Below are 21,668 nucleotides of genomic sequence, written 5' to 3'. Positions count from 1 at the left end.
ACGGCGAGATCATCAGAAAACAAATTTTCAACGGTGGTTTTCCCCTCCTAATGCTGGCAACATTTGTGAGGTACTATGCCATGTAAAACTTCTCTCCAAAGAGGTGTCGCACTGCGGCACGCCGTTCGGACTCGGCTATAAAACGGAGGCTCCTTATCATTGAGATTAAACTTGAATCGGACTGCACTCATTGATATGTAAGAAGTTTGCTCCTGTTCCTTAGTGGAATGTTCATGGGCAAAATTTGCACTAAACAAACTGCAAATGCAAATTTTGCCCATGAAAATTCCATTAAGGAACAGGGGCAAACTTCTCACATATCAATGAGTGCAGTCCGATTCAAGTTTAATCTCAATGAAAAGGGGCCTCCTTTTATAGCCGAGTCCGAACGACGTGCCGCAATGCATTGCCCCCTGACAAGTCCTTTCATTTGAGTACAATATATTCTCTATCATCCTGCATGAGAGGTTGACGTTGCATTTATTGGGAGGAGAGGGTCGCCCTCCCCTACGCTAAAAACCAAAGGACAATTTATTAGAGTCTTTTATTGTCCTGCGGAATGGTAGGACGTGACCCAAATACTTGAATCCTTATACCAACATTAGATTCGAAATATATTGTCATAGACCTTTCTTTGAACTGACATATTACCATCCCAATCGAACTACACGTCCTATTGAAGCGTATTTAGTGGTTGGGCCAACTCTGTCCTAATTTCGCGTACCAAATTCGTAGTCAATTCCCAAAGACCTTTCATTCGATACCCATTTTGTGACGTTGGACATTTTTGTCCGTTTTGAGGGTTTTTGGAGTTGGGGAGGTCCCGTAGACACCTTGGACCAAATTCTTATAGCAGATGTGTACTCAGCTTCCAAATATCTTTCATTTGATACCCATATTGTCCCAATCGTCAAATTTTTCCTGCTTGGATTTCCTCAGAAACCAAAAAATACATTTTTGTGTCAGATTTGTACTCTACTTTTAAATACCTTTCATTTGATACCCATATTGCTCCAAGCGTTAAAAGTGTCCTATTGGGTGTAGTTTATGAGGATTGGGGGCCCCCGACACTTAGGGTAACATTTTAATACCAAGTTCGTACTCTACTCTTAAATAGCTTTCATTTGATACCCATATTGCCCAAAGCGGTGAAAGTGTCCTCTTCGGGCTTTTTTGGGAGTGGGGGGACTCCCCCGAGTTCAAACTCTACTCTTAAATACCTTTCATTTGATACCCATATTACCCAAAGCGATGAAAGTGTCCTCTTCGGGTTTTTTGGGGGTGGGGGACTCCCCCGAAAATTAAAAGTGGAATTTGTGTATCAAATTCGTACTACACTCTTAAATACCTTTCATTTGATACCCATATTGTTCTAATCGGTACACATGTCCGCTTGGGATTTTTGACCCAGAAATTTTTTATCAATTTCGTGTTTTTGGGCTACAATAAGGTGGCATACAAAATTTCGCTTAAATCGGTGGAAGCATCTCCGAGATCTGGCGTTTTTGAAAAATGGGGTATGGGGGAGGGTATGCCCCCCCCCCCCCCCCCCCCTTCGGATACCAAAAATGTAGTACCCTATTTTCACTGGGTGCTCAAACTCTATCATCTGTCAAAAATGTTTATTTAATAGATGTCTATAATACACCGTTAGATGGCGGATGTTGGACAACTTATAGATGTATTGGTCGGTTGCTAAAAATAAAAATCCCCAACATTAAGTGCTTTAGGCCAGGCGCTTACCAAACCAAAACCATTCATAGGTAAAGGATTCATAGCGACATGGTGAATTTATGATAATGAGGATTGTGATGCCCCCATGGACTCCCTAATCACATGTTTTCTTTTTAGGAAAGATTAGGGACCTTCAACTTTGTATGTAAATGGTTTAATGTCTTCATACCATTTTTTACCATTTTTTTCAAAATAGTACAACTCTGTAACTTTATCACATTTTTTTCATAATTTTCACTTGTGTTCATAGGCCCACAGTTATTCCCATTGTTCTTAATTCCATTCCATTGTTCTTAAATCCCCCTACTGTGCCTTGTGTCTAACTTGATTATGTTTCCTATTTATATTCCACTACTTTGCGCCTCGGAACCCAGAAACATTAATTATTGTACGCAGGGACCTTTGCTACTCTACTTAAAAGTCTCCTAGTCGCCGTCACCGTCACTGTCGCCATCAGCGATAGCTAAGCTTATGTCTGTTTTGTTCTGTACGTACGTTCGATACGTGATACTAACTCAACAACAGCAACTAATCACTATTCTGTTATTGTCAGCAGTGTGAATCGAAAAAACAAAATGCAAGAACATAGCATACCGACAGCAAGTGAAAGAGTAAAAGCACTTACATAAGTTTCGATGAAAGTGTGTGTGTGTGTGTGTGTGTTAAGTACACACTTTCATGTTGTATCCGGACATTTGCACACAGACACACCAACCATATGCTACATATCGAGGAGTGCTTGTACACAAATCAAATGCAATGCATCGAACCAGTGCTTAGAGATTTATCATCAGAGTTCCCACCAGTAGATAATTAATCATTGTTATATCCTCCACCATAGGATGGGATATACTAATTTCGCCATTCAATTTGTAGCACATCGAAATATGGATCTGAGACCCAAAGAAGTACGTATAATAGGGCGGGTCGTAAACTACATGAAATTCTAACTTCTCTTCTCTGAAGAGATCATTTATCTAAAGTAAAATCCTAGTCCGCGCCTCCCGACTTGAACCATCCGGATCGCTTTAAAAAGCCCAATACCTTGCGAATGTTCACATCCGCTAAATCAGACAGGGTCTTAAAGAAATAAGAACCTAAAGTGGAACTCCTTTTGACTGCCACACACACAGAAGGTGTTCGATGTATTCACAGCTTCTGCAAAAGTCGTTGCTGGCAACCTTAAGTCTGTCAGCATGTTTTCCGATTAGACAGTGACCTGTTATGACGGACACAATGACTGAGAAGTCTATTTTAGCCAATGACAGCAGACCTCTTCAAGTCTAAATGAGGCCACATAGTTTTGAAATGCTCACAGTCCCCTCTTTGTGACCATCTATTATTCGTTGTCCTTCGGGCCTGGTCCGGAAAACTTAGCTTACGTGTAGCTAGAGGCTTACCCACAGATTCCAGTATCCTTAGAATGTGTAGGGTAGTTCCTAGTCTCGCAAACACGTCCGCTTTACAATTTCCTGGGATATCTCTGTGGCCCGGAACCCAGAACAGGTGAATTTTGAACTGTTCTGCCATTTCGTTGAACAGTCGAGGGCGGTTTTTGTATACAGAAATACGTTATCCAGGGATTTAATGGCTGCTTGGCTGTCTGAGAAGATATTTATACCAGTTGTTCCACCACTTCCTTTATTGCAAGAATCTCCGTTTGATACGAACAGCAGTGGGTAACCTTTACGATATGACCAGTTCTAGATCTTTAGAGTACACCCCAAAGTCCATCTGGTCATCTAGTTTGGAACCACCCATATAGAAGTCTATGTATCTTCTGTTACCAGGGATTTCGTAGTTCCTATAGGTTCTACCAGGAATAGTGGTACAGTACTTTTTTTTACCAAAAAGCCGCTCAGGTAGGGTGTAATCCACACTGCCTAGAACATCGGATATTGTATAAAGGATAACACAGTGTCCATAGCCGCCACATGACCAATGAGAAAGCTCCCTTAACCTCACGACAGTGGTCGCTGCAATTTGTCTAGCCACAATGTCCAGAGGCATAGGATGTAGTATTAAATTTAATGCATCAGATGGTGTCGTCCTAAGTGCGGCTGTGATGCACAAACAAGCCATCCTTTGGATCCGGTTAAGTATTGAGCAGTAGGTGGATTTTTGAAACGCCGTCCACCATACCACAACACCATATGGCATTATAGGTCTGATAACTGCAGTACTTACCCAGCCCATACATACGTGAAGCGCTGTTTCTGTGGATTTGTCTTTACTTTATGCATGCTGCTGCCGCGACAGGCGATCTCCAGGGATCTTTGCCCTATGATATGTTTCTTTCAGCCTCTGAAGAATCTTCAGCATAAAGGATAACAGACCAATAGGACGAAAATCTTTCGCCTTCGTGTAGTAGGGTTTTCCTGCTTTTGTAATGAAAATTACCTTCGCGTCCCTCCATCTCACAGATATATATGACATGCTGATACAAGCAGAGTATATCTCCCTAAGCCAGGGAACCAGTCTTTTAGACACAGCTTGTAATTCAACCGGTGATACATCATCAGGGCCTGGCGACTTCAAGGAGTCGAAACTTCGTATCGCCCAAAGGATTTTCGGCTCAGACACAATTTCCCTTATAACCTCCGGGAGGTCTATACTACTACAAGGGCAATATCTAGTACCTCCTGCCTGTTCCTGGTAATAAAGTTCGCTTTATCTCCTTTATTACAAATCTCCTCTTTCGCTGACATTAGAACTTACCCATATCTGGTGATGTGCATTAGCATCACTTTCTACAATGGGGCTTTTCTTCACTACAGAAGCGGCTTCAACCGCCAACTTAAGGTTTGAAGGCGGCATCTCTGAATCGTGTGCCATATATAGGGAAGCCATCCAGCAATAAGACTTGTTGATTTCAAGGCTGGCTACTACTAAATCTTCTGTGCTTAGCGACGGAAGAAGAAAAACATTTAGACTTCTCTTTGCAAGAACACAAGCTCTGTGTCTCCCATTTCCCGTACCCTTGACTAGTATAAATCCCGAAATTCTTAGTCCACGAACCATTCCTCGGCACACCCATGGTTCCTGGATAAGAACCACGTCATATCCCCCAGCCATCAGTGGAGATTAATCTGAAGAAACCGGACCATAAGCAGGATTTAGAACTTCCACCACAGTTGTGTTGGCCTTGTCTTCTGATTCCAACAGGAGTTCATTCTCACAAGATTCGTTAGATCTTGTCATGATGAGCTTCCGTACGCTTCAGGGGCAGGTGAGAAAGCTGTAGAACCACTCTTCCTCAGGACACTGGAAACATGTGGTGTGGACGATTCCTCCTTAGATGCCTCACTAGCTGCTGCTGTCGAAGAACTTTTTGAGTTACGTGCTTCCCCGCTGGCGCACACCTTGAGCCCAGTCCAACTGGATGACCCACCCACACAGGGCTTGTCGGGTCCCGTTTCGATGTCATCCTACCCTGTCTCGATTGTGGCAGGAGGATTTTGAGTTGAGTCCGCCAGACTTTAGCGATAAACTCAATGACAAAAGTCCGAACGAAGTGCCAGGGAAAAATTTGTACATGGCATGGTACCCAACAAATGTCGCCAGCATTTGGAGGGTATAACAACCGCCGAATATTTTTTCTGATGCTCTTAAACATCCAAATTTACATAGCTCACATATATTTGTAAAACTCATTCAAAGAACCAGCTATCCATGGTGGAAGGTATATAAGGTCCAACACGGGCAACCTTTTTTTATTTTATTTTATTTTATTTTATTTTATTTAATATTTTTTTATTCTATTTTATTTTATTTTATTTTATTTTATTTTATTTTATTTTATTTTATTTTATTTTATTTTATTTTATTTTATTTTATTTTATTTTATTTTATTTTATTTTAGTTTTATTTTATTTTATTTTATTTTATTTTATTTTATTTTATTTTATTTTATTTTATTTTATTTTATTTTATTTTATTTTATTTTATTTTATTTTATTTTATTTTATTTTATTTTATTTTATTTTATTTTATTTCATTTTATTTTATTTTATTTTATTTTATTTTATTTTATTTTATTTTATTTCCTTTTTTTATTTTATTTTACTTTTTTTATTTTATTTTATTTTATTTGAATTTATTTTGTTTCATTTTTTTATTTTATTTCATATTTTTTTATTTTATTTTATTATATTTTATTTTTATATTATTTTATATTTTTTTATTTTATATTATTTTATTTTATTTTATTTTATTTTATTTTATTTTATTTTATTTTATTTTATTTTATTTTATTTTATTTTATTTTATTTTATTTTATTTTATTTTATTTTATTTTATTTTATTTTATTTTATTTTATTTTATTTTATTTTATTTTATTTTTATTTCATTTTACTTTATTTTATATTATTTTATATTATTTTATTTTATTTTATATTATTTTATAACTGTGTTTGCCAATAGATGGCAACCCTCCATTGCATAGAGTGCACGACACAAATGCCCTACGTGACTTGCATGTGTTTCTACGTATGTAAGCTTGTTGCTCTATCCCTCTCACCACCCATCACAATACGACTGCCGATGGTGTAAGTTTCGATCTGAAAAGCCCTTTCGCAGATCAAAACATTGTTGTTGTTATTGTTGTTATCATTGCCATTGATATGCTGTGTATTGTCGTTTAATGCATTCACATACATGCTTGCTTACGTTCTGCATTAGTACACATGTATTTGTAGGTCTTTTGTCTGTCATCTTGCTGCGGAGTTGAGAGTGCTGTTTGGTGTTATATCCGTATTAAGTTTATAAGACTTTAAGTTGTTCTATTCCGCTTTTTACAAGACTCTTGATGTCTTTGATGTTTTTGTTGTTGTTTATACTCGTCGTTCTACGCAAATGGTGTAAAAATGGTCGTAATGATATCTTTACGTTTTAATTCTTTTGTCGTTTACACCAACTCCCGGCTTAGAGAGTACCCTCTGGCATTGCCTGGATTTTGTTTCTGTTTTGTGCTTGCCTTGCATGCCTTAAAAAGCCAATGACTTTTTAGTCGATTACCATATACGTACCGTTAAACGTTATTGTTGTTATTTTATTGCTTTGTTTTGTCTCTCTTAGCTAAGGCTGTTGTTGTTATTACCATTAACAACAACAACTGGCCGTCGTTATAGAAACTTAACAACAAAGTTAAAAGGATATTTTCCAAAGTCCATTAGGGGTTTTTTCATGGGATACATTTTCCCCGCCAGCGCACAAATGCAAGCAAAATGGGAAAATAGGATTTTTCAGATAATAACAAATGGCAAGATTTGAATCTATTTCATAAAATGTTGCTCTTAAATGGTATTTAATGGGATTTGTTGAACAAAACGAGGAACTTTTCAAATTAGTGAGGAGGGGGGAAAGAGAACCCAATCATGGATGGATGTGGAGCAAACCTATTTCACAACCTCATAGTAATGATTATATTTAAGCTTAAATATTCTAACATTAGAGGGGGCCTAAATGAGTGATATTTGGAAAATGCCTTAACAGGGATTTTTAAATATGCCACTTTTTTTTCAATCTAATATCGAATTAGTTAAGTAAAGAAAATGGATTTTTGATATATTTTATGTTGGATTATATGCTGTTGTTATCACCATAATTATGTTTCTAATTTTAATACCTACCTGTTGTTCCTGTAAGGTTTTAAGATTCCCCTCCTGCTGAACTTCCAGCTCTGTACAAGGTTATTTATGGATGATTATTTTCGAAGCATTACTCACAACACACTGTGTCCTTGCAAGGACACTTCACTGTTGTACTTTCCTTTCCAATAACCACACCAAATCAATGGGCCAACACTGAGCGCAATGACATTCAATATTACCCGGACTTATTTATTATTATATTCATATACGAGTGAGAATGTAAGTACAACACCATTTCCATTACGGGCCATTTACAAGGGGCCAACTTTGCCATCATTTTTATTTATAGCTACACTAAAGCCCCAGCCGCACAGAAATCGTATTCTAAGGTTGGCCGAACAGACTAATCTCTTGCAATGTATGGCGTTGACTGGGTCAAGGTATAAAGCCGCACTCGTATATCAAAAGCAGCCCAAGAAAAATGCCCCTAGTTGGGCAATAAATAAAATACAAGAAGCACAGAGAAGGTTCACATTCACAAGACTAATGACAATGTGATGGCGACACACGAAAATCAATATGTCCAAATACTTGCCACCACCCTTCAATTAGGCGACAATTTAGTACGCAAATTGATATTTGTTTAATGATATACTAATGCCGATGAAAAAAAGCAAAGAACAAAGCAAATAAACCATATGCATACATTGCGCAGAAGAACCTTCGATTGGAGAGTGTACTTCCGCAGAGGCGATTGGCCTTTTAGGGCATTGTATGATTACTGTACTAGGAGTTCCCATTGCCTGTCATCAATCGAATTCATTGTATTATAATTAAGGGACATTGCACTGGGGATTAACTAGCCAAGATTAGTTTGCTAATATTTAAAGAAAACCAGCTGAACCGATGGGCTTAGCTGCTTTGTAAATTTGTTTTGTAGAAATAGTTGAACACAAAAACCTTCATATCTGTGACTTCTTCTCAGATCCACATTAGTTATTTTGTTTCAAAATCATTTCGTAAGAGAACCACATTGGATTCAAAATTTTCAAAGATCCATAGCTCCTTCCAGTGTCAACTAAATTCAACTAAATTTTGGTGCAAAATTTATATTCTACTCTCAAAAAAGTTTGATTGGAGACCTAGTTCACACCCATATCCACTTGGGGTTTTTTTAGGAAGATAAGTTGCCCTTCAAAATTTCGAACGAATCTCATTACCAATCTCCGAGATTTTTAGGGGAGGGATGGCACTCAGACATTTCGATATGGATATAAAATTCGCGCTGCACTCCCAAATCCATTTGAGCCCCATGGTCAGTAAATATGAAATGTTTGGAGGGTTTTTTGGGGCCGAGGGGGCCCCCTTCACTTTGCCCTGAAAATAGATATCAAATTCGTTCTTTACTCCCAAATACCTTTAATTTGAGCTCCACATTGCCATAATCGGAATTGAAGTTCAGTTTAGGGGGCGCTTTAGGGCGTACCCGCAAACACTAGGCTTTAAAATTGGATATTAAATTCGTTTTCTACTCTCAAATGCCTTTCATTTGAGTCCCATATTGTCATAATGGGTCAATCAACCAATTTGACGTATTTTTGGAAAGCAAAGCGCCACCTAGACTTGAACACAAATTTTAATGTCATATTCGTAATCTACTCCCAAATACCTTTCATTTGAGTTCCATATAGGCATGGTCGGCTAATATGCCCATTTGGGGGTAGTTGGGGGTGGAGCGAGCTCCCATTGCTTGGACCTAATTTTGTATGCCATATTTGTAATCTACTTGCGAATACTTTTCATCTGAGGCCCATATTGACATGAACGCCGAATATATCTGTTTAGAGGAGTTTTTGGGTCGGGGAGGCACGCTGGATACTTGGACCCAAATTTTAATACGATTTTCGTTTTGTAGTCTTCAATACCTATCATTTGATATCCATATTGTGCCTTTTGATTTTGGATGGCGTTGTTGAGGTAAGGGGGAGGGACCCCGCCCCCATCCGATATCTAAAAATTATGAGAATTTTAAGTGACAATTTTAAAAAACCGAGTCCCATATAGTCATGGTGGGTCATATGCCCATTTAAGGCGTTTTCAGGGGGTTGGGTGACCCCCTATACTTCGATGTGATTTTGTATGCCAGATTCGTAATCTACGGCCGAATACCTTTCATTTGAGGCCCATATTGACATGAACGTCCAATATGTCTGTTTGGGGGAATTTTGGGGTTGAGGCGGCCCGATGGGTACTTAGACTCAAATTTTAATACCATATTCGTATTCCATATTCCAATACCTTTCATTTGATGCTCATATTGTTCCGATCAGTCCACTTTCCATTTTGAGTGGTGTCTTTGGGTAACGGGGGAGGGTCCGCCCCCTTCCGGAATCCACAAATTATAAAGCCTATTTCTTCTTCCTGACCATATTGGCAATCTATTCCCGAATACCTTTCATTTTAATCCCATATTGTCATGATCGTGCAAAAAACCTATTTTAGGGGGTTTTGGGGTTGGGGCTGTCCCCCCCCCCCCCAGTTACTTGGACCCAGTTTTTAATATAAAATTTCTACTCTACTCCTGAATACCTTTCATTTGAGGCTCATATTGTCCCGATCGGTCCACTTTTGTTTTTGAGGTAAGGGGGAGCGTCCGCCCCCCTTCCGATATCAAAAAATTTATATAGCCTATGTTTCCTTCCAAACAAACCTTCACAATCTGTGGCCAGGTTCAGAGAACCTGTTGTCTTCTCATAGCCGGAGTGATGAGGATCACGCCCACTACGGCACTGGAGACTATTCTAGATATCTAACCCATGGACATACAGATAAGGTGCGAGGCAGCCCTTGGGGCTATGAGACTTAAGGCGATTGGAGAATGGATTGAGGATAGGAGCAGCTCATATTATTGCGGTATAACCGAGGAGTCCAGGGGAAACATGGAAGGAATGGAAAAGGTTTTTCGATCGGATACCTGAGACGACACTTGTGTTAGAGTGCGAGGCACTGCTGCCAGCGACACAGTCTTGGTGGAAGCCTGATATTGCCATCAGGAAGATCATGCTACACAGATAGATCAAAGCTAAAGGACGGAGTGGCCCTGGAGGTTTACATTGAGAACCCAGGGACTGAGGTCTGTTTTAGACTGCCTGACCAAAATACAGTCCTGCAGGAGGAGATGCGGGCGATCACGGAATGCGTGATGTGGATTTAACGCTAGGACGTCGAGTGTAGACATGTTTATGGACAGTAAACTGGTTATGAGGGCAATAACAACCAGGACGATAGGGTCACGAATAGTCTTGGTGGATAAGAATGAGATTAACGCCATCTCTTAGGATGGCACAATACGCATCATTTGGTTGCCGGACCATAGCGGAGTAAGGGCGAATGAAAAAGCAGACGAATTGGCAGTGAAGACAGAAGGACTGCCGTCAGTAAACGCAGTTCGAGTTAAGATCGTGGGCTACGAACAGTCTTGGAGGATAAGAATGAGATTAACGACTTCACTTAGGATGGCACGATACGTATCGTTTGGTTGCCGGACCATAGCGGAGTAAGGGCGAATGAAAAAGCAGACGAATTGGCAGTGAAGACCAAAGGACTGCCGTCAGTAAACGCAGTTCGAGTTAAGAGTGTTGGGTACGAACAGTCTTGGAGGATAAGAATGAGATTAACGCCATCTCTTAGGATGGCACGATACGTATCGTTTGGTTGCCGGACCATAGCGGAGTAAGGGCGAATGAAAAAGCAGACGAATTGGCAGTGAAGACCGAAGGACTGCCGTCAGTAAACGCAGTTCGAGTTAAGATCGTGGGCACCGAACGCGTATGTAACACTGTGGAACAGCGAAACTGTCGGCAGCACAATGAAAATCCTATACGAAAATACGGATTGTGAGGCTATTTCTGAAAGGAAGTAAGCAGGAGGTCAGTATAGTTATTGGTATCATAACGGGACACATAGGACTAGTAGCTAATCGTTTTATCTCAAAACTGGTGTCATTCGTTTCGGTTACGGCGATGCCGAGGTAGATAAAGTAGCTGAATATCTCAAAATTGTGGTTCCCAACTTTCTCCATTTTCTTTAACAGCTCCATTGTGCAAGGCTTTTGTGGGAGTTGAAACCATCCATTTCGTTCGTCTTATCTCCATTTGCTGCCAGACCCATTTTCACTGACTCTCTTTCGATTTCTTTCAAAGACTGCAGTTATTACTTCCGGTGACCAACCTATGATGTCGATATCGTCGTCATAGGCGAGTAGCCTGTGTTCTCTTGTGATTAGTGTGCCATATCTATTCACACCTGCATCTCGTATAATCTTCTCCAGCAGGATATTAAAGAGATCACACGTTAGGCTGTCTTCTTGTCTAAAACCTCGTTTGATATTAAATGGTTCGGAGAGATTCTTTCCTATTCTTACTGAGGAACGCGTATCAGCAAGAGTCATCCAGCAGAGTCTTTTTGCAGGCATGGCTTGAAATACCTTTGAACGTAAAGGAGTATCGAAGGCGGCAGCCAACAAAGAGATGGTAGGTATTGATTTGTCCTTCTCGGGTCGGCCAGGGTTTGGCGCAGTGTGAATATCTGGTCCAGGGTGGATTTACCTGGTCTAATGCCGCATTGATAGGGCCCAATTATCTCATTGACTTTAGGTTTTAATCTTTCACACAGTACGCTCGAGAGTCTCTTGTATGCGATGGGGAGAAGACTTATTCCCCACATTCCGTCTTGTCTCTTTTCTTGTCTACGGGACATAGTATGCTGAGGTTCCCATCATCTGGTAAGCGTTCTTGTAACCAGATTGCTCAGATAAGCTGATGCATATGCCTTATCAGCGTGTCGCCTCCGGTCTTAAATAGTTCAGCGGGTAACCCGTCGGCTCCTGCTGCCTTGTTGTTCTTTAGTCGGGTCACTGCTACTTGCACCTCATTCAGACTAGGAGGTAAACATTCTATACGATCATCAGGGATTGGTACTGCGGTATTCTCTTCGCCGCCAACATCGGACACTAGCAGTTGGGTAAAATGTTCTTATCTGTGTCAGTTATCAGATTTCCTTCTTTGTCTCTGCAGGAGGATGTGCCTGCACCATAGCCATTGGTTTGATGTTTAATTCTTTGGTAGAATTTCCGCACTTCATTCTGACTTCTGTACATCTCAATTCGCTCACGCACCCACGTCTTTTCATTTCCTTTTTTGAGGAATAGACGTTTCTCCTCTCTCCTTTCTCCCGATACCTCTCCTTCATCTGGCGCGTTGCTACTGATTGTAGGGTTGCTTTATATGCCGCATTCTTGGCTTTCAGTAGCATCTCGACACTCTTGGTTGTACCATGGGTTTCTTGAAGGAGGCTTCCGGCACCCAAGTACAGATTTCGCGGCATTTTCCATAGAGTGGGCAATAGTTTGCCACTGCGCCTTTATATCATCGGAACAAGGAGTGCTTTCATCAAGCAGTTGGGTCAGTCGAGTGGAGTATGCCGCTGCCATTTGTTGTGTTTGCAGCTTTTCAATGTCCAGCTTCCGGGCAGTGTCAGATCGTACTCTCCTCGCCATGTTCAAACGGGTGCGAACCTTTGCTGCAACAAAGTAATGATCCGATCGTACATCTAACACGCTGGATGAATGCCTTCCATCTATCACAACGTGATCAATTTGGTTTCTCGAGTTTTGATCGGGTGACAGCCATGTGGCTTTGTGAATTTTTTTATGTCGTTTATGAAAATTAAATTTCCTCGCGGTTTCCTATGGAAATCCAGTTTGCCACGAACAACTTTTGTTTATTAAATTTTGCTGTTTACAGCCATGAAACCTTCAATTGTGTTTCCTTTCACTCAATTTCAGTTTTATGTTGAAATGACCCATATATGGAAATAATGAATGTGTTGTCATATATTATTAACTCACTTCCAGGTTGGTGTATGGAAATGACCCACCAATGTCAAAGCCACGTTAGTTAAAACGCATGTAACAAATTAAATGTATTTATTTTTTTTTTTTGCTCCCTTCTTAACTTGAAATGGCCTTCGCCTTCCAAATCCTATTGTGGCAATTCCCACTCAGGTCAGTATGTGTTCATACTTTTAGAGCGGTGGGAGCGTGTCGCAATTATTTCTCGTCATTCTCGATTTATTATGGCCTAGTCTGGTCTTGACCTTTGAAAATGCCTTTTAGCGTATAGTAGGTAGGTACACCACAAACAGTTCGAGTCACATTTGCATGTCCACACAAAGTAAATAAAAAAAAAATATTTATGAGTTTTTTTTTTTACTCTTTCCTTATATCGATTTTTTTCTTCCATCATGGTTTTTTTAAATAAAATATTCTAATATGGTATTTGTTTTGTTTGGCTTTAATTTCAGAATTGTCAGAAAATCATCAGACTGCGCTCGCTTAGTGCTAAAACGGATCCCGCTGCCTTAGCACGCGAAGTTGTGGACAAATGTGATTTAATTCATAAATCCCAGTTAGCCGATGTTGAGCAGATTATATTCTATTTGAAGAATCGCAAGGATAATGTCGGAGTGGGTGAGTATTGGATGAAGCTGAGAAAATGGAAAATCAATGACACTTTGAGTGATTGATTTCCATGACGAAATTGTTTGTAACACCCAAAAGGAAGAGAGATAGACCCATTGATAAGTACACCGATCGACTCAAAATCACTTTCTGATTCGATTTAACTATGTCCGTCTGTCTATCTGTCCGTCCGTCTGGCTGTCCGTCCGTCTGTCTGTCCGTCCGGCTGTCTGTCCGTCCGTCTGTCTGTCCGTCCGTCTGCCCATGTTAATTTGTGTACAAACTACAGGTCGCAATTTTCATTCGATCGTCTTCAAATTTGGCATGGACATGTTTTTCGGCCTAGAAACGATGCCTATTGAAATTCGAAAAAAATCGGTTCAAAATTTTGTACAACGCTTTCCTTGATGACATCCACAATATCTGTAAAGTGTGATCCAAAGCGGGTCAGATTAAGATATAGCTCCCATATATATTTTCGTCCGATTTGCCGTAATACTGCAATAAAATGGTCATTTGTTAACCGATTCTCTCGAAATTTAGCAGGAAGGATTTTTTTATGACTCTCGTCATTACAGGTGAATTTCATAGAAATTGGTTCAGATTTGGATATAGCTGCCATATATATATCGCCCGATTTTCACTTCTAGAGCCACTGCAAGCGCATTTATTGACCAATCAAACCAAAATTTTACACAATGCTTTCCTCGACGACCCCTACAATATCTAAGAAGTTTGCTCGACATCGGTTTAGATTTGGATATAGCTCCCATATATATATTTTGCCGATTTTGAAAAATATTGCAATAAAGAGTTCATTTGTTAACCGATTCTCTCGAAAGTCGGCAGTAAGGATTTTCTCTAGACTCTCGTCATTACAGGTGAATTTCATAGAAATCGGTTCAGATTTAGATATAGCTGCCATATGTGTATATCGCCCGATTTTTACTTCTAGACCCACTGCAAGCGCATTTATTGACCAATCAAACCAAAATTTTACACAATGCTTTCCTCGACGACCCCTACAATATCTAAGAAGTTTGCTCGACATCGGTTCAGATTTGGATATAGCCCCCATATATATATTTGGCCGATTTTGAAAAATATAGCAATAAAGTGCTCATTTGTTAACCGATTCTCTCGAAATTCGGCAGTAAGGATTTCCTCTCGACTCTCGACAATACTGGTGAATTTCATGGAAATCGGATCAGATTTATATATAGCTGCCATATATGTATATCGCCCGATTTTCACTTCTAGAGCCACTGCAAGGGCATTTATTGACCAATCTTGCCAAAATTTTGTACAACGCTTTCCTCGACGATGACCACAATATCTAAGAAGTTTGCTCGACATCGGTTCGGATTTAGATATAGCTCACATATATATAATTGGCCGATTTTGAAAAATATTGCAATAAAGTGCTCATTTGTTAACCGATTCTTTGGAAATTTGGCAGCAACGATTTTCTTATGACTCTCGATGTAACTAGTGAATGTCATAGAAATCGGTTCAGATTTGGATATAGCTCCCATATATATATTCGTCCGATTTGCAGTAATATTGCATTAAAATGGTCATTTGTTAACCGATTCTGTCGAAATTTGCCAGGAGGGATTTTCTCTTGGCTCTCAATGTCACTGGTGAATTTCATGGAAATCGGTTTAGATTTAGATATAGCTGCCATATATGTAAATCGCCCGATTTTAACTTCTGGAGTCACAGCAAGCGCATTCATTGACCCATCTTGCCAAATTTTTGCAAAACGCTTTCCTCGGCGACTGCCACAGTATCTAAGAAGTTTGCTCGAAATCGGTTCAGATTTAGGAATAGCTCCCCTATATATATGTTGGTCCGATTTTGAGAAATATTGCCCGAAAGTGCTCAGCTTTAAACGGATTTTTAAGAAATTTTGCAGAAAGAATAACTTAAGCATCCAAATTCGGCACGGACATTGAGCGTTCTTTTAAATGTATTAAATGTATATTGGTCTTTTTGCCAGATATATCCAATTATAAACCGATCTGAACCATATTATGGTCGAATGTCGTAAGGCTCAGAAAAACTCACTGTTTTTAATTTCAGCGAAATCGGGTAATAAATAAAGCTTTAATTGGCTTCAGACCCTTAATCCGCAGATCGGTCTATATGGAAGCTATATCCAAATATCGTCCGATCTGAACCATATTTGGGCCGGATGTCGGGAGGCTAAAAACAACTCTCTGATTAAAATTTGAGCGAAACCGGGGAATAATAAAGTTTTTATGGGTTTCAGACCCTTTATCGGGAGATCGGTCTGCATGGCAGCTATATCTAAATATGGACCGATCTATTCCATATTTAGGTTGGATGTTGGAAGGCTTATAACTGCCCACTATTCCAAATTTCAGCGAAATCGGGTAATAAATAAAGCTTTTATGGGCTTCAGTCCCCTTATCGGCAGATCGGTCTATATGGTAGCTATATCTAAATATAGTCCGATCTGAACCACATTTAGGTCGGATGTTTGAAGACTTATAACTGCCCACTATTACAAATTTCAGCGAAATTGAATAAAAAATAAAGCTTCTTTGGACTTCAGACCCTTTATCGGGAGATCAGTTCATATGGCAGCTATATCTAAATATAGTCCGATCTTTACCATATTTGGGTCAGATGTCGGGAGGCTTGAAATAACCCACTGTTTTACATTTCAGCGAAATCGGATAATAAATAAAGCTTTTATGAGCTTCAGACCCTTTATCGGCAGATCGGTCTATATGGCAGCTATATCCAAATATGGACCGATCTAATCCATATTTAGGTCGGATGTTTGAAGACTTATAACTGCCCACTATTACAAATTTCAGCGAAATTGAATAAAAAATAAAGCTTCTTTGGACTTCAGACCCTTTATCGGGAAATCGGTCTATATGGCGGCCATATCTAAATATAGTCCAATCTGAACCATATTTACGTCAGATGTCGGGAGGCTTGAAATAACCCACTGTTTTACATTTCAGCGATAACGGGTAATAAATAAAGCGTTTATGGGCTTCAGACCCTTTATCGACAGATCGGTCTATATGACAGCTGTTTCTAAATATGGACCGATCTGTACCATATTTAGGTCAGATGTCGGGAGGCTTAAAGTAACCCACTGTTTTACATTTCAGCGATAACGGGTAATAAATAAAGCTTTTATGGGCTTCAGACCCTTTATCGGGAAATCGGTGTATATGGTGGCTATATCTAAATATAATCCGATCTGAACCATATTTGGGTTAGTTGTCGGGAAGACTTAAACTACTCACTGTTTCAAATTTCAGCAAAATTGGATGAAAAATAAAGTTTTTATTGGCACTAGACCCTTTATCGGAAAATCGGTCTATATAGCAGCTATATCCAAATATGGTCCAATTTGACCTGTTCAAAAACTTAACCAGCGTGCATCAAAACGACGTATCTGTGCCAAATTTCAGCTCAATATCTCAATTGTTGAAGGCTCTAGAGTGATTCCAACAGACGGACGGGCAAACGGACAGACGGAGAGACACACGGACATCGTTAAATCGTCTTAAAATTTTACGACGATCCGAAATATATATTCTTTGTATCGTCGGAAATTGATATTTCGATGTGTTGCAAACGGAATGACAAAATGAATATACCCCCTATCCTACGGTGGTGGGTATAAAAAAGGTGGAAATTCAATAAGGTGACATTTTTCTAGGAGGCCACCGTAGCGCAGAGGTTAGCAAGTCCGAATATGACGCTGAACGCCTGGGTTCGAATCCTGGCGAGACCATCAGACTTGAATCGGACTGCATCAGATTTGAATCGGACTGCACTCATTGATATGTGAGAAGTTTGCCCCTGTTCCTTAGTGGAATGTTCATGGGCAATAATTTGCAATTTTTTGACATTTTTCCATTTCCAGATTTCATGACTATATAAATGGACATTTCACAAGGTGACATTTTTATGCCGATCTAAGTCCAGTCGACGAACCCAAAGACTAATTTGAACCAAATGTATGTTATACATCTTTCTCGTAAAATAGGGTATTGGGTTGCCCAAAAAGTAATTGCGGATTTTTTAAAAGAAAGTAAATGCATTTTTAATATTTTAATTTTTATTGTTTTACACTTTTTTTCTAAAGTAAGCTAAAAGTAACAGCTGATAACTGACAGAAGAAAGAATGCAATTACAGAGTCACAAGCTGTGAAAAAATTTGTCAACGCCGACTATATGAAAAATCCGCAATTACTTTTTGGACAACCAATACTTTTAACATCTCTTTCATAATTTACCCCGATCATGTGGTAATTGTCGAGAAAACATCAAATTTAGTTTCACAATGTTATAGTCTAAACCTCTGACGCCAGCGCCAACGGCATTAGAAGAGACCTCTATATAAAATGACGCTTGACTCTTTGATTGTGTTTAGACTCTTATGAGTATTGAATAATCAAGGGATGCCTCATGCTTGGGTTTTGCCATGGTAAAACCTATTCAGAGCCATTTATTTATATTTATGTACATGCATAACATCCTCAACTTCATCATAACATTAAAGATGACCTAATAATTGATATTTTTGCATTCTTCTATTGATAGATACACATGACAATAACAAGGGTCCCCGTTCGGCAATAGCTTCACATCGGACCACAGTGCGACCGCACACAACAATGAGCACCAGCATGTCATCCTCGACCAATTCGAAATCATCCGATTCATCAGATGTCTCCATCAATCACATAGACGAATATGTGGAACTGTTATATGAAGATCTCAGTGAACGTATACGAGGATCAGCCATGATACTGCAGGTGGCTAGGAATCCCGACAATTTGGAAGAACTAGAAAAGAATGGTAATATAACGAAGCTTGCCTAAACAAAAAACAATTTAAATTCCATATTTTTAAATTTTACAGAGGCTTGTTTGAGTGCTTTATCCCGTGTTTTACGCGAAGATTGGCGCAAAAGTTTAGATCTATCCACAAATATTATTTATATATTCTTTTGCTTCTCAACCTATACGAAATTCCATTCGGTTATAGTCCAATATAAGGTAAGACTTCAATTTTTTCTGCCTAAGAAGTAGACAAAAATCATTGATTTAATTTTTTTTTTATTTTTCTTACAGATCGGTTCATTATGCATGGACGTAATGGATTACGAGCTGCGACGTTACGAAAGTATGCGTAACGAATTGGATTTACGCAAAAATCCCGGCGGTTCAGCACCTCTTTCAGCCAAAGCCAGCAAAGAGAAACTGAACACCAGCACAGATGATTTCCTAGATCTCATGAATGAGGAGAAACCAAAAGAGGTAAAATGTAACACAGAAATTACTAAAATAAAAACAAGTAAAAGCGTGCTAGTAAGAGCGTGCCAGTAAGAGCGTGCTAGTAATAGCGAGCTAGTAAGAGCTTGCTAGTAAGAGCGTGCTAGTAAGAGCGTGCTAGTAAGAGCATGCCAGTAAGAGCGTGCTAGTAAGAGCGTGCTAGTAAGAGCGTGCCAGTAAGAGCGTGCTAGTAAGAGCGTGCTAGTAATAGCGAGCTAGTAAGAGCTTGCTAGTAAGAGCGTGCTAGTAAGAGCGTGCTAGTAAGAGCGTGCTAGTAAGAGCGTGCTAGTAAGAGCGTGCTAGTAAGAGCGTGCTAGCAAGAGCGTGCTAGTAAGAGCGTGCTAGTAAGAGCGTGCTAGTAAGAGCGTGCTAGTAAGAGCGTGCTAGTAAGAGCGTGCTAGAAAGAGCCTGCTAGTAGGAGCGTGCTAGTAAGAGCATGCTTGTAAAAGCGTGCTAGTAAGAGCATGCTCGCAGGCCACCGTAACGTAGGAGTTAGCATGTCCGCCTATGGCGCTGAACGCCTGGGTTCGAATCCTGGCGAGACCATCAGAAAAAATTTTCAGCGGTGGAGTTCCCATCATAATACTGGCAAAATTTATGAGGTACTATGCCATGTATAAATTTTCCCTATCAAGAGGTGTCGCACTGCGTCACGCCGTTCGGACTCGGCTATAAAAAGTAGGCCCCTTATCATTGAGCTTAAACTATTGGATTGCCCAAGAAGTAATTGCGGATTTTTTTAAAAGAAAGTAAACGCATTTTTATCAGGTTATAGACAAACTTAGAATGAACTTTAATCAAATATCCTTTTTTACACTTTTTTTCTAAAGCAAGCTAAAAGTAACAGCTGATAACTGACAGAAGAAAGAATGCATTTACAGAGTCACAAGCTGTAAAAAAATTTGTCAACGCCGACTATATGACAAATCCGCAATTACTTTTTGGGCAACCTAATAGAATCGGATTGCACTCATTGATATGTGAGAAGTTTGCTCCTGTTTCTTTTTGGAATGTTCATGGGCAAAATTTGCAATTTGCAAGAGCGTGTTAAGTTCGGCTGGGGCGAATCTTATATACCCTCCACCATGGATCGCATTTGTCGAGTTCTTTGCGCGGTATCTCTTTTTAGGCAAACAAAGAATAATGAATAAGAACTGTTATGCTATTGGAGCTATATCAAGTTATAGTCCGATTCGGACCATGAATGAATTGAATGCTGAACATTGTAGAATATTTCAGTCAATTCGGATAAGAATTGCGCCTTGTAGAGGCTCAAGAAGCAAAATCGGATGATCGGTTTATATGGGAACTGTATCAAGCTAAAGATCGATTCAGATAATATTGAACACGTATGTTGAAGGCCGTTGTACAAAATTTCAGCAAAATCGGATAATAACTGCGCCCTCTTGAGGCTCAAGAAGTCAAGATTCCAGATCGGTGTATATGGCAGCTATATCAGGTTATGTACCGATTTGATCCATACTTGGCACAGCTGTTGAAAATCATAACAAACAACTTCATGCTAAATTTCAGCCAAATCGCATGAGAATAGCGCCCTCTAGTGGTTCAGGAAGTCAAGATCCCAGATCGGTTTATGTGGCAGCTATATCAGGTTATAGACCAATTTAATCCATACTTGGCACAACTGTTGAAAATCATAACAAACAACTTCATGCTAAATTTCAGCCAAATCGGATGAGAATTGCGCCCTCCAGTGGCTCAAGAAGTCAAGACCCAAGATCGGTTTATATGGCAGCTATATCAGGTTATAGACCAATTTGCGCCATTCTTAACAAAATTATTGGAAGTCATAACAAAATACTTCATGCTAAAATTCAGCCAAAACGGACAAGAATTGCGCCCTCTAGTGGTTCAAAAAGTCATGACCCAAGATCGGTTTATATGGCGGCTATATCAGGTTATGAACCGATTTCAACCATACATAGCACAATTGTTGGATGTCATGACAAAACACGTCATGCAAAATTTCAGAAAAATAATGAGAATTGCGCCCTCTGAAAGCTGAAGAAGTCAAGACCCCAGATCGGTTTATATGGCAGCTATATCAGGTTATATACCGATTTGCGCCATACTTAGCACAGTTTTTGGGAGTCATAACAAAATACTTCGTGCTAAATTTCAGCCAAATCGGATAAGAATTGCGCCCTCTAGTGGTTCAAGAAGTCAAGATCCCAGATCGGTTTATATGGCAGCTATATCAGGTTATAGACCAATTTGATTCATACTTGACACATCTGTTGAAAATCATAACAAACAACTTCATGCTAAATTTCAGCCAAATCGGATGAGAATTGCGCCCTCTAGTGGCTCAAGAAGTCAAGACCCAAGATCGGTTTATATGGCAGCTATATCAGGTTATAGACCAATTTAATCCATACTTGGCACAGCTGTTGAAAATCATAACAAACAACTTCATGGTAAATTTCAGCCAAATCGCATGAGAATAGCGCCCTCTAGTGGTTCAGGAA

At 39.5% G+C, this 21,668-nt stretch overlaps 1 protein-coding gene across 1 annotated transcript in view; it reads left to right on the top strand.

Annotated features, from left to right (window-relative positions):
- The window catches only part of LOC106090645 (kinesin-associated protein 3), a 196,406-nt gene that overhangs the window by 162,547 nt on the left and 12,191 nt on the right, over positions 1-21,668 (top strand). Inside the window, exons 3-6 of the mRNA XM_059367753.1 lie at positions 13,690-13,855; positions 18,446-18,703; positions 18,767-18,903; positions 18,979-19,164. Coding sequence (XP_059223736.1) covers positions 13,690-13,855; positions 18,446-18,703; positions 18,767-18,903; positions 18,979-19,164 — 747 coding nt within the window. The remainder of the gene's footprint in view (positions 1-13,689; positions 13,856-18,445; positions 18,704-18,766; positions 18,904-18,978; positions 19,165-21,668) is intronic.

Source organism: Stomoxys calcitrans, chromosome 4 (genome assembly GCF_963082655.1).
Source record: "Stomoxys calcitrans chromosome 4, idStoCalc2.1, whole genome shotgun sequence".
Lineage (NCBI taxonomy): Eukaryota > Metazoa > Arthropoda > Insecta > Diptera > Muscidae > Stomoxys > Stomoxys calcitrans.
The sequence above is the reverse complement of the archived record's forward strand: the minus strand, read 5'-3'. Positions and strand labels throughout refer to the sequence as shown.